At 39.8% G+C, this 14047-nt stretch overlaps 1 protein-coding gene across 2 annotated transcripts; it reads right to left on the reverse strand.

The window, feature by feature from the left end:
• Window positions 1-700: 700 nt before the first annotated feature.
• Window positions 701-14025, reverse strand: LOC132990583 (very-long-chain (3R)-3-hydroxyacyl-CoA dehydratase-like). Of its 2 annotated transcripts, none has more exons than XM_061058915.1 (12): window positions 13897-14025; window positions 12354-12459; window positions 10383-10428; window positions 9531-9604; window positions 7642-7806; window positions 6014-6065; window positions 5753-5863; window positions 4053-4180; window positions 2834-2946; window positions 2622-2728; window positions 2395-2526; window positions 701-1836 (listed from the first exon to the last, which is right to left on the reverse strand). In XM_061058915.1, exons 2-12 carry the CDS (start codon window positions 12432-12434, stop codon window positions 1760-1762), a joined length of 1086 nt encoding a protein of 361 aa, XP_060914898.1. In that variant the 5' UTR covers window positions 12435-12459; window positions 13897-14025; the 3' UTR covers window positions 701-1759. The 2 variants fall into 2 exon arrangements, with proteins under 2 accessions (XP_060914898.1, XP_060914979.1); XM_061058996.1 differs by lacking the exon at window positions 13897-14025 and adding an exon at window positions 12589-12607.
• Between the last annotated feature and the right edge of the window lie 22 nt (window positions 14026-14047).

Here is a 14047-nt window from a genome sequence, read left to right on the forward strand (position 1 = left end):
TGAAATCAAGGACTTTAAAAAAGTGTCTGGAGTCACTTCAGCAGCAGGGATCCTCGGGGGAAAGAAAACGTCAGACCTTCAGATTAAAAACTTTAATGTTTATTTAGTCAGTAAAACAGAATCGCAACATAAATTCAAACGTTTGTCAAAAGACTTTAAAATGCAACAAATGGTCTAAACAAGCTTTGAGTTCACGTCAGAGAAGCTGTTCAGAAACCGTACGACAGGCGACATCTTCAGTAATAAATAAAAATCAAAACAGAGAAAAGGCTGAAGGGTGAACGGTTTGGAAAAAGAAGTCATAAATAAGAGCAAAGTTATCGACTCATCGGGAAACCTGACGATCCTTTTCACTTCAGCAAAAGTTTGGACGGAGAGTTTAAAACATTATTTTTCATCGTATCAGGAGGATCTGGGATCAAAATGCAACAAAACCATGGAATAAAGATCTAAAAGTAAAAACACAATATCTGTCACAGCTGTTAAACTGCAGTGAGAAACACATTTGATTCAACAGCTGCAGCCTGAATGTTATTAACAGCGACATAGGAGAGGAATCAAATGTGACATATCATTTTAAAACATCAAATTCTATCATACGAAAACTTCTTCAAAGGTATTAGCACATTTTCTAATTAAACAAATTCAGGGACAAGTGGTGGATAAAGCTCTGCGATGGTATACTTCAGTAAACGTATCTCAATACAGCAGAGTTAAATACTTTGCTTCAGATATAAGTCATGCATCTACTTTTTAAAAATTCTAAAATGTTTGCAATAAAACGGATTCAAATATTCAGAGGGAAAGTTTCTCATTCTTCAAATTTTCTCCTGACTGAACAATCCATTATTAATGACTGATTATAATCAAAGATGCATTCATGTGTTCATCATGTTAGGCCTCGGCCTCATGTAGGCCGGTTTATGTTAAAACTGGAGTTTTCTTCCTCCCTTTTAAAAAACGCACTGTTACTGCAGTCATGAGCACGCCAAGTCTAACACGATGTAAAAAAAAAAAAACCCTCTAACAACATTTATTATCAGTGAGGTTGGGAATCTTTGGGTGTCTCATAATTCAATTGGAGGGTATCAGGAGTGAAACACAGTGTGTACGTACAAACTTATTTACTGTTTCCAGAGGATCCAAAAGTTCAACATCAGCTGAGAGAAAAATAAATCAATATTGAGTCGATCTGTGATTTGTAAATAAAGGGTAAAACAAACACAGAGCACCTTTAAGACATGCTTTAAAGAGCTGTTTTTAAAGGTAGAGATAGTGTTAACCAGTGAGGACCTTCATTTTTAAAGCAAGGTAAATAAAAAGTGAATACAGTTACAGATCGTTTGTGTTGAGTGTGTGCATGAAACATTTCTTTTTTCCCAACTCCGACACTAATTGTTCCCTCATCGCTCCGAAAAATTGAAATTTCTCTTTTACACCAGATAAAACCGACGGAGCTCATGATTAAAAAAGTCAATCTGTAGGAGAATAAACGAGATGGAAACTCAGACTGAACGTTGTGACGCTCTGGATCCACCAGAGTGCTGATTTCAGCTGATGAGATGTTACCAGTTCACCCAGCAGAGTGTTAACAGGGGACCAGAACTCCTACATGATGTGTGTGTGTGTGTGTGTGTGTGTGTGTGTGTATGTGTGTTTGGGAAGATGAGGAAAGGCAATAAGAGGAAAAGAAAGCTGCTGTTTGATCTGTTCCTGGTCGTCAGTTCAGACGGAGTGAAACAGGAAAGGTGGAGAGGAGTTATTGGACTTTCCTTTTCCTCGAGCGGTATCGTCTCCTGCGCTGCTTGTACAGGTGTCTGAAGTTGATGAAGAGTCCTGCAGAGCAGAGGGAACCTCAGTCAGTGTGTTATAATACAGCCTAACACTACAGACAAACACTAACAAAGAGTCTGCACAGCACTAAAAAAGATGCCAAAGATGTGACAGGCAAAGGAAAAAAAGTAGGAATAGAGAACAGGGTGATGTATCACCAACAGTTTAGTAACAAATATTCATTGATTTATCCACAAGCGCTTCCTTGTAAGAGACATGTTTGCAAGAAATGATGAAAACTCTCTGAAATCAGTGCTTTTAAAAATGGAGTCTCAGGCAGCCTCGCGGTTAGGTTGCACCCCATGTACGAGTGTAATCTTTAAAATGAGTGACCGGGTTCCAGTCCATTCCCTACTTTCTCTCCCACTTTCCTACTCTAACAATTGTCATCACATCAATGGCAACAGCCCAAAAATAAATATTTAAAAGGCAAAAAGAAACAATGAGTCCCCGTGTCCCATTCAGGTCACCCCATTGTTTTGAAAACAGTGAAAATCACCTTTACATCTATGTTTGCAAATTTGAGTGGGTTTCTAGGGAGTGTGTCTGTGGATGTCTCACCCAGGAACATGAGGATCAGGTAGAGCTGCAGGGTGTATGAGAAGCTTAAGGAGCTACCCAGCATGGCGGGGAGAGGGAAGCTGAACAGACGAGTCTCATCGAAGATTGGCAGAGACTGGATCACCGCCACCGCTGGAAAAGACAGTGTTACACATTGTACGCAACGACCTTCATAAACTTCAGTTACTCCAACCTTTTCTCTCTGTTTTAACGAACCGCTCACTAACCTTCAGCCAGAACCCCGAGCGGGTACAGCGGGATCCAGAGGCTGTATCTGAGCCACGTCAACAGCTTCCAGTCCGTGCCCATACAGGCCAGCATGTAGAACGGGTATCTGATGTAGAGAGAGAGAGAGAGAGAGAGAGCGGGCGTTACAGCAGACGACGACACGCTGTGTGTTCACCAGAGAGAGGGGGGGAGGAAGGAGACGTGCGCTCACCTGAAGATCTCGATGGTGCTCCACAGGTAGAACACAAAGAAGACCACAGGTTTGTTCTGCATGTCCTCCAGACTGCCGAAGATTACGAAAAGAATGACGTTCCTCCCTGCTACCTGCAGAAACACAGGACAAACAACAAAACACCACTCGGTGTGAAATTGCACAAAACTGCTCAAAACGTGAGTTCAGCTCAGAGCGTATTATTGGGACATTGTTTTCTATTCCTGCAGTTTCTTGAACAAAATGTGTTTGCCCATAAAGACTCATTTGTTGAATAAGTCTTTTGATCTGTTGCATATGTGTTGCGAGTAGCATCTGAGACATTCTCAGCAGGTAATCAGAGAGAGAGAGAGAGACGTGTGCTGGTACAATCATCGTTAAATATATTGATTGTGGTGCAACGTTTCATGTGCACTTTTTTAAGATTCAGTTTTTGGGACTTTTTATGCCTCCATCAGAGAGACAGGACAGAGCTGGTAACCAGGGGGGAAAGAAGGCGGGGAACAACATGCGCCAAAGGAGCCACAGGTTGGATCCAAAACCACGGTTTTCTGCCTGGAGGAACACAGCCTCTGTACGCCGGGCATGCAAATCAACCACTAGGTCACCGGCACCCAGTCAGAAGGCTACTTGAGAGATTGTGTAACATCAGTCTTGATCCTTACTAATGTTCTCAAGACAATAAAATGGAGAAAAACGTTGCGGTCATGTTCCTAAAACACATGAAATATGAACTAGTGGCAGCAGCAGATGAATGGCCGCGGTTTCAGAATGATATGTTTAAAGGAGCAATATGTAACTCTGACCCCTAGTGTTTAAAATGGGTACTGCAGTCCAAATTCTAAACATTGTAGAGAGCTGTCTCCCCCCGCCCCCCTCCTCTCTAGAGTCGATGTTCACACAGGTTGCCATGTGGTGGACACTGAAGCTTCAGTGTTTATCCAGCTCTGCATCGGTCTGTAAAACTTTCTGTGTTCTATCTTCTCTCCATTTTTCAAAAAGCATCTCCAATATTGATCCTAGTTTGAGCACGTTTCTGCTCGTGGAGCTTATTAGAAACATGCAGAGGCTTTTTAGGTCGAGTACAATCACTTCTATCTGAACCAGTTCTCTTGTCCGCTTTCATCGCACCTTTAGGGTCTCTTCAGTGCTGAGATGTTACACTGGAGTTTTAGTCTGTTTGAAATCAAATCAGAGGTGACGGTCTCCCCCGTGTTACCTGTATCATAGCAGGCAAAAATCCCGTCTTGACCAGACCCAGTAAGGGATTGATGACCTCGAGCACGGCCATCATCTGACAGAAATACATCATATCAGCCGTGGTGTGGAAGGTATCATAGAAGGAGTCTGTGGAGGGCGAGAGAGAAACAAAGCGACCTCATTAAACAGCACGTTACATGAGCCACCATCTATAATCCTCATCATTTGCAAAACAAATCCCTGCTGTGTAGTCGTGTTCCTGTTTCTATTCAAATGAGCTCATCGGTGAAAAGCTCCTCGCAAACAAAAACACAGACCTCTCTCACCTCCTGTTTGTTTTTTATACTGCACAGTGGCACTAATTGTGTTTGTCTCCTTTCTGTTTTTGTGTTCATTATCAAGCAGTAATTCATTATTTAGTCCATAAAATTCAAAAGCTATTAGTGAGTACAAATGGTTTATTTCTCTTTTCATTCGGTTCTTTTGCAGCCTGCCAATTCGGCGTTTTGTTTGCACTTTTAAAAACAGTCGTGTGATGTCATGAAAAAAAAAAGGCACGAGAACTATTTCTCTGACAAAAGATGGATGAAAAATGAACCGCAATGATTTCCCTTCAAAGCTGCTTTAATGTCTCTGCAAGTCCATTTTTAAGACACTCTGAAATGAGAGGAAATATAACCTTAAATCTGTATTACAACTCTAACACACACAAAGTCAAACTTAGAATTTATAGCTTTGGCCTTCTGTTATCTTGGGATCCATTTGGGAACATCATCAGCCCTTTTCAGACTGACATTTCAAGCCGTGATATTTACGCCCCTGTGACGTTTCGCCTTCAGTCTGAATGTCTCAGAGGCGTAATTGTGGGACAAAGTGATTCCCACTCTGTGCCGTCTTCAGAGTAACGGCTGAGCTTACTTACGGCACACTTTAAATACAAACTTCCTCCTCTGACTTTGACCCGTCAAACACACAGTCGATGTGTGCTACGTTTATTGCGCACTGAGGGACGTTTACTCACAATCGTTTTGGACTCACTTCATGTTTTATCTTTTTTTTTTTAAAGTGATCTGTGCAACCTGAGCTGAGTTTGTTAATTTCCTCTTTGGACTTTCTTCTAAGAATGATCCCAGAACTCAGCAGGCAATTTAGTGAAACAACTGAAGTTAAGCTGCACTTTCTGACCTCCATCAGTCAGAAGAGGATCACAGGACCTTTTCTTACTGACTGTTCCAATAGTCCGAACTGAAGTGGGGGAAAAAGGCGTTTCAGTTTTTCTGCTCCCTTTAGTTGGAATGAGTTACAAAAAGACTTAAGAAACTTAACGAGCTGCTCTCATTGGATGCTTTGAAGAGGACGTTAAACGACTTGTCTGAAGACGATCTCCCTGATGTGTCTTTTAATGTCTAATTATGTAAGTTTTAAGTTTTCACAGCAGACTCTCATGATCAGCTCTAACCAAATGTCTGCACTGTTGTTGGTTGAATCTTTGCCTCACACGTTCTCCTCACTGATGATGTAGACTTGGTCTTAAAATAAAATAAAAACATGTCAGAATTGTTGCGAGTCGGGGCTGATATAACTGGAGTTTATTAGAGACCCTGGTTCCTTCAGAGGTTCATCATTATCTTTAATTATAGTTCCTAACTCTCCTTCCCTCTGTGAATGACGCTGTCTCTAAACAGTCAGCTGACAGCGTTGTGTTTTCCTTCGACAAACCTTGTCCAAGAATGAAAAGTCGAACAGTCATGTTGACAAAGATCCAGGAAAATCCCAAGAACTGCACCAGGTTGTACATGAACAGGTATCCTTTCTTTAACCCGAGGTAGGCTGAGGAGACAGAAGGAATCACTGGATTAGTGGACATCGATGGAATGAATCCTGCGGGTTAGTGAACGTCTACAGGGACATGTGTTTATAACATTCATGACATATCTCTAGTTAGAAACGTTTCTGAGAGAGAGGCTGAGTGTGACTCACGGTCTTTACGGACTCTGGACTCCACGCTGATCCTGTTGATCTTCTCCTCCTCCTGAGAGAAAACACAACATCACTTTGCTATATAACCTGCTACGTTCACCTCTTTTAATCATGTAAACACATTAATCCACACCCTTTCATAGACTCTTTTTGTCGCTGCAACACGTTGACTCTGTTTATGCACCCACGTCAGGTTCAGAGCCAACATCTTTTTTAACGTCCTTTTTTTCCTCAGTTTCTCATTTTCTTTAAAGGGGACATATTATGAAAAATCCACTTGTAAAGTGTTTTTGAACATTTATTTGGGTAACCTGAGTGTCTACAGACTCACAAAATGTGAAATAAACCCATCCAGTCCTTTGTTTGAAGTCTGTATAAGTCTTACAACACAGAGAAAAATGCTCTGTTTCAAATTTGCTCTCCTTGTGATGTCACAGTGGGATTCTGGTAAAAAACAAATCCCCTCCCCTCCCCTGATATCTCCACCCATTGACTCTACCTCCAGACTAGAGCAAACATTTTGTGCAGGTCTGCCATTTTTATTCTTGCTACAGAGGAGTGATGTCTATCAGGAAAACTCAGGGGGGGCTCATTGCATTTAAAGAGACACACACACCAAAACGGAGCGTTCTGAGAGAGCTGGTTTATACAGGGTCACAAACCTCCTCTGGTGCTTGATTCATGTTATATTTTGACCAAAGCACAGCACAGATGTTTCATTTAGACCACAGGGGGACTGTTTGAAAAGGTGGAAGAGGGGGATAATATGTCCTCTTTAAAATGTATCTAACCAGGACAAACCTCATTGGGATTAAGACCTGATTTTGACCATCTGGAGTTGTTGACACTGAAATAATTTATAACTTTATAGTTTTTTTTTGTTTGTTTGGAGGTGGGGCGCCAGTATCCTAGTGGTTGGTGCTCTTGCCCCCCTTGCACTCTGTCCCTGATTTCCAACTCTATCCACTGTCCTATCTCTACAATAAAGGCATAAAAAAGCCCAACATGAGCTCACCTACTGCTCTGGAGCCATACATATAGATAAACAAAATTAAAGACTGATTTCAGTAATCCTTGCAACATTTTTTATTGATGATTCAAACATTTGAGTCTTGAAAACTTGTCTTCAGAACGATCTCCATTGAGGACCGAGCTGGCTACAATCAGAGCAAGTCAGAAACATGAGCAGTGGATCTGGACGTCTTGACTCTAAACCAGAAAGAAGTTCCCCCTCTCACCTCAAAGTCAGTATTTCCTGGCTCCTGACATGACGTGACTTTGTTGTGTTATGAGTGGGACATTAACATCTCAGAGCAGGATACAGCTGTCAGCCAGCTGATTTGTGATTAAAGGAAACCTGTGAGCTCTGCCAGAACACAACCACAAATGCAAAGTTTTGTGGGCTGGCTGTGCAACATGAAACATGAGGAAAGCATGTTGTTAAAAATGGCTTCACCACGGCTTCCTCTTTCAGATTATAAATAAAAACATAAAACCTGTCTCCTTCTTACCGTCGTTTATACTCCTGATATTTGTGTGTTAACCGTAAAAAAAAAAGCCTGTCCCGTTTACTGCCTCTTCAATGTGGATGCGTTTAGTTTATTCGTTTATTTTCATGTTCCTCCTACCTTAGCCTGAAGCTCCATCTCTGCGTCAGACTCGTCCAGCCAGCGGTCGAAGTCTGGAGCCAGAAACAGAGGCTTCTTCTCCTGCAGCGTGAGCCGGTCCCACCAGCGCTCCTCCTGCTTCCTGATCTTTATGTCCACCAGACGCTGCGTGGACTTATGGCTGATCTGAAAACACACAGAGTCAGAAAATGATACAAGGTTTCTTTACTGACGCACACACAGAGCAGAGACGTCATGTGACGAGCTGTTGTGAGAATAAAGTTTCTTCTTCTGTGTCTTTCATCCAAGAAGACTGTGACTCGTCCTTTTATCCACTACTTTAACAACCTTAGATGGTTAAAGGATACAATACTGTCATATGTAAAATTAATGATTTATCTTTTAACTTTAGACTTTAAAGGTCACATATTATGAAAAATACACATCAACATGTTTCTCTAACACTAATATGTGTCCCTAGTCCGTCTACAAACCCCCCAATGATTAGAAAGGTCCATCCTCTCAGTCTTTCTCCTGCTCCACTTTTCAGAAAATGTGTGCTCAAACAGGCCGTTTGGAGATTTTCCCTTCATGACATCACAAAGAGTTGACACTACAATCCTTTTTTTTATACTTTTAATGTTTATTTTTGTCTTTTTGTGTCATCTTTTTAGAAGGACAGTGGATAGAGTCAGAAATCTGGGAGAGAGAGAGAGAGAGAGTTTGGAATAACTGCAGGAAAGGAGCCCCAGGTCGGATTTGAACCCGGGCCGTCCGCTTGGAGAACTAGAGCCTCCGTACATGGGGTACGCTCACTAACCACTACAATACTTTTTTTTATTTTCAACCTAATATTTTGCATTTCTTTGTACATTAATGTATTATTTAACTCTTAATTTTTGTATAAAGTGGGTCATCTAAATATTGCAAAAACTAAAAAAAATAGCACTCATCCTTGTTTTCATGTTCCCTCGTTTGAATTTAATTTGAAGAACTGAATGAAATCTTTTTTCTTTTTGTATAAGGGCTGGTATGAACATAAAGTGTATTTCAGCACTAATGCCATAATAACCCCAACCAGACATCAAAGCTCTTTTCTTGAGTCACACTTTGAAAACTGCCTCGTCATGCGTCGTAGGTCAGGTGTGGAATAGAAACCTGCAGCGTTGAGCCTCTGATATAAACTCCCTGATAATAATGTGACCACATATCCAGGGTCGTGCTGTACTACATAATTAAGACACAGCGCCTTCTTTAATTAGACTCTTTTCTTGCTGGTACACTCACTGAAGTGACGCATTATCCGCAACACTGAGGATTTGTCATCTAACCAGCCGGGGAGAGATGTATGAAATGATCCATTGAGCAAAACCTTCATTGTTTTACTGGTGGAAGATGATTAAAACTAAACACAGAATCTGGAAGGAATTTATTGCAATGGTTTTTTAAATGCTATGATTTGTTTTTGAATATTCATTTATATCTCTGATGACACCTGAACAACATGTCACTGCAAGGATAATAAAATAAGAGCGGCAGTAGCTCCGTCTGTATGGATTTGGGTTGGGAACCGGAGGGTCACCAGTTCAGTCCCGGTATGGACCAAAATATGGAAGTTGGTGCCCTTGAGCAAAGCACTGAACTGTGTGTGTAATTCGGGACTATGTATGTAAGAAGCATGTCTCTCAATAATAGAGTGTAAAACCAGAAAGTATGAAGTAAGTAAAATAAAAAACAGGGCTTATAAAACGTATTTCTACAAAAGCAACAGACAGATAAGACTCTGTGTGGAAATAAATATCACTAACTGTTGATATTGATCATTATTAAAATGAAGCAAACACAACACAAGGATATTATTACTGGTTTAAATATTTACATAATATTCATGTATAAAATTGGATCAGTACCTCGGGTCTAACAGGTTGAAGAAACTCCAAACTGAACTCGTACTCATTGTCTCCTTTAGCTCCGTGACCCTGAGCTGTGGGACAAAAAGGAGACAAAACGTTTTAGAACAAAACGATATCAGGCTTCAAATGATGAGTTTTAAGAAGAATCAAACTTCATCCATAAGCATATTGATCAATAAGATCAGGGATGGGCAACTTTGGTCACAGCAAGGGCCACAGTCATTTAATTCTCACTGCCAGGGGGCCAAATTGTAGAACACAAAAACGATTACAGTCAATTATGTCTCAAATTTAACTCAACATATAGCAGTGATCACATTTTATTATGGATTATATATTTCTGGTTTTCATGATTTCTTGGCAGATTGTCACGTTTTCTTCATGTTTCCAATTAATTGATATGCAAAAATTGACCTGAGGGCCCCGTTGAGGGTTGATGGGGGCCGCAAGTTGCCCACCCCTGAATTATATGATTGAAAGGATGTTAATAATCGTCTATTTTAAAGATCTATTAAAGGTAAGTAATTTAAAAGCACATTTGTAAAAACATTTCCTGGTCCCAGCTTCTTTACTGTAATGATGTTTTTCTGACAGTGAATGGAGAGACTTTACATTTTGGATTGTCGGTTGTTAAAAAAAGAAGCAAATAAAACGAAACACTTGAGACTCTGGGAAACCTAACGCACAGATGAATCCACTATGAAAACAGTCATCACATCACAACTGAACTAGAAAGTGAAAGTCTGTCAAACAAATCACACGGTGTAAAAATAACAGGTCAATGCGACTGATCACTCGACTTTTAACAGATCATGACAACATGACAACATGACAACATGACAACATCACCTCTGAACTGAAGGGTGTTGTTCTCCTGCAGGCTGATTTCCAGATTCTGAAAAACACACAAGCAACCGTCAAACCCAGCCCGACACTGACACACCCAAAGACAAATCTAAATATTAAATCAGATGATAATCCATGTTAGAGCCCGAATATCGGCCGATATTATCTTATCCAGTGACTATCAGTATCGGCTAACTTTATCACAGATATGTGTCAATATTACTAGATCTATTCACCAGTCAAATAGCATTTCATTTGAGTTTCATTGTGTTACACCAGCAGTTCTCTGTCACCAGCAGAGGGCGCTATATGGATTTAACCAGCATCATCACTCTGCAGAGTATGAAGCTGTGATGCACTCATGCTCAGTTACTTTACAGTTCAGTGACCTTCTTGTCTTCATTATCTTTTCCACACGTGTGTTTGATAACTGCATTTGATTTGGATCAATTCAATAAATATGTGTATCTTAGTGTACATGTGGCACTAACTATTTCATTTGCATTGCACTCTCTGCTCCTCGTTGGTTAACGGGCCTAACATCACGACAGGTGTTCTTCTTTCTGCCCGTTCAGTAGTCATGAAACCATTCTCCTACCAGGCTGAACAAGATCCAGGGCGACCATTAAAGGTCATGCATCTTTAATAAGACGTTTGTCTAACAGATGCGGCACGAGGATGGGCTTAAACTGAACGTGTCCAGGAGGAGAAGAACCGGTATTTCATGTTGCTTAATGCAAACAAGCAGCCAGCAAAAAAAAAAAGAAAAAGGATAAAAGCAAGTCAGTTAAAGAAACCCCAAACTGAAATCATTCTTAGTACAGGTTGTGATTGCCTGACTTTAATAATCAACATATTAGTGTATTGTGGATAGATCTGCTAATGTCAACTAATGTAAGATGCTTTCATCAGCAAGAAACATCAAAGTATTTGGAGGTTGTATAACTGATGTAAACACACTACTGCTGCTGTCATCATCAGCTGTTACTCTGCACTTATTGCAGACAGCTAGTATCACACAGGTTAATAAAAACAACTAACCTATTAAAACGAGTTTTTCTCTCAATTGTCTAGTTCCTGAAAATATTTTGATCGTTATCCTTCATGTTTATTTTGTTCCAGTTCATCTTGAATAATTAATAATATATATATATATTTTTTTTTTATGGCTTGTGGTACGCTTGTCAAAATTTGTGACACAGTCTTATCGATACCATAAGCAAAACAATCTCCATTATTTAAGCTTTGAAAAAGAGAGAGAGAGAGCTGTAGAAATTGCACAAATAGGACAGGTGAATTGAGCAGGAGTTTCTGTGCATTTTCTGGTGATTGAAATTAATAAATTACCCAACATTGGATTCCTAGGAGGACTTGTATTTTTTGTTTAAGCTCAGTGAGTCAATCAAGCTTTATCTACATATCACCTTTCATGCAAATCAAGTGCAATTTAAAGTGTTTTACAGGAATTTAAAACAAGAACAGACGTAAAAATAAGGACTAAACATGGTACGAACTAAAATGGATTTAAAAGTAAGAGACTCATGCACATCAAATAGCAATAACAATGTAAACAAAACAATAAAAAAGGAAGAAAGAGGCTGGTTACATTTTATTTTTAAATTTAGAATAAAGAGTTGTTGCCATGGTATCTTTGTTTGTTTATAATAATCATGTGTCATAACGACTGAGAAGTTCGCCAGTTGCTGCTTTAAAGGTCAAAATAAACATTTTAAATAAAATATTCAGTCCGTGAAATTGTGTTATAAATGAACAAATTCACCGACAGACGTCAATCCAGATTAACCATTAATGAAACAGCAAATATTAACTAAGCTGCTAATTTAACAACTACGACTCTGAGAAGATGAAGTTTATCAGCATTTAAAGGCTTTAGTTGTCATTAAACGAGCAGTGTGTGTAAGTTGAGGCTGAAAGAAGAAGCCGGTTGTTTTGGATGCTGCAGACGGTTCTTACCTTCGCGTCGCTCAGCTCCACCCGGAGATAAAGCTCTGCGTGCCGCTGAGCCCAGTACACATGAGGGGTGAGGGTCTGCATCGTTACACCGTCTCTCTTATCATATCTTCACGCCAGAAAGAAATAAAGAAATCTACTGAAAATGATGAGAGGGGATCCTTCATCTGACACTCTGTCAACCCCCCACACACAGACACACAACACAGAGGATAACAGACCACATGATGCAGCTCACTTCCGGGGGGAGGGGCTCCCACGGACAAGACCACACTGTAAAAAATACTCTGTTATATAAAAAAGCAAATACACTGACAATGTGGAGTAAACTTATTATGTGAGTATAATAAGGGTAATGTTTTTATTCTATTAAAAGTCAAAGAATAAAATGTTTATGGATGCATTTCTTACTTAACACAATCCTCTTCTTTTGATTTGATCAACAAGAAAGGAAATCAGCCAATCCTACATTAATGAAACTGCTCTGCTCTTGTTTGACGTTTTTGCTTAAAAGACTTCATAAATAAGGAGGGCCTGTTGCCTAGTGGACCATGCGTTGACCCCCTGTACAGAGGCCATAGTCTCCCAAACGACCGACCCAGGCTCGATTCCGCATGTAATTTCCCACTCCCTCTCTCCCCGATATCTGACTCTATCCACTGTCCTGTGACTCCTGTCAAAAATACACAAAAATACAATAAATGATGGTAATACCTGCAGTAGTTTTCTTTATTATAGTAATAATAGTTATTTTGATTATTATAGCCTACACTGGACCTACAAAGGCTGAATACTCAAGGAAGCTTAGCAAAGAACAAACTTTACTTTTCTTTAATAACTTATTGTTGCATCGATAATTGCCATACAGGTAATAACACAATTATGGTCAATAATCCACAGTGGACCTGAAGTGCAAAGCAAAAAAAAAAAGGACAAATCAGAAAACTCAACAACAAATCAGAAAACACAAAGACAAATAGGCAAATATTTTTATTTATTTTCTTATTTGCACAGCACGTAAAAAAAACATATTAAACAAATAAGAAAATAGACAACTCAGTGCAGGAAGAGGCAGAAAACTCTAAGAGCTTATTTGAAGCCTCCACCTAAATAAGTCTAAAATATCAACAAATTAAAAAACAACTAAACAAAACATAATTAAAATGAAGAACAGAATATGTACACAGATATGTAGAAAATAATTATTTTGGTATTGCAACTGTATTGTTTGTAAGAAAATTATGAAGCATATTTTCACCCAAACTGATTAAAAGAGCGAGTACTGATTACATATAACATGACTCCATAAAAGTCTAAAAAAAAACATTTTTTTAGCAGAGGTCATTGAATGCATCACGAACATAACGTCCTAGCGGGGCGCCCTGCTCGTAACTACGGCCAATGTTTTGGACCCGAAAGGACTTTTAATGAAATGAAATACACGTCAAGAAGCTCCTTTAACAATGCCTCAACCAAGCTCTTCATCTTTACCTTAATGGTTTTTATTTGTTGTCGCTAAAGCGAGCTAGCAGTAGCATTAACTCACCATGGTAACGCCTCCTCGGTGTTGCCTCTGGGCTCGGTGTCAAAGTTCAACAGGGTGATAATTAGGTTAGTTTGTGAAAGTCCGCCCGGTGAAAGGTTATTATCCGGCTACGAATAACCCGGCACCTTGATCCATTCGTTGCAGCTCGCCG

Source organism: Labrus mixtus, chromosome 1 (genome assembly GCF_963584025.1).
Source record: "Labrus mixtus chromosome 1, fLabMix1.1, whole genome shotgun sequence".
Classification (NCBI taxonomy): domain Eukaryota; kingdom Metazoa; phylum Chordata; class Actinopteri; order Labriformes; family Labridae; genus Labrus; species Labrus mixtus.

Bases quoted from the DNA above. Each gene is read 5' to 3' on its own strand.
- LOC132990583 (XM_061058915.1), bottom strand. From the start codon at position 12,434: ATGCAGACCCTCACCCCTCATGTGTACTGGGCTCAGCGGCACGCAGAG. The intron at 10,429-12,353 runs GTAAGAACCGTC...TGTGTTTTTCAG, and splicing joins TGGAGCTGAGCGACGCGAAG to AATCTGGAAATCAGCCTGCA. The intron at 5,864-6,013 runs GTGAGTCACACT...CTGTCTCCTCAG, and splicing joins GTCCAGAGTCCGTAAAGACC to CCTACCTCGGGTTAAAGAAA.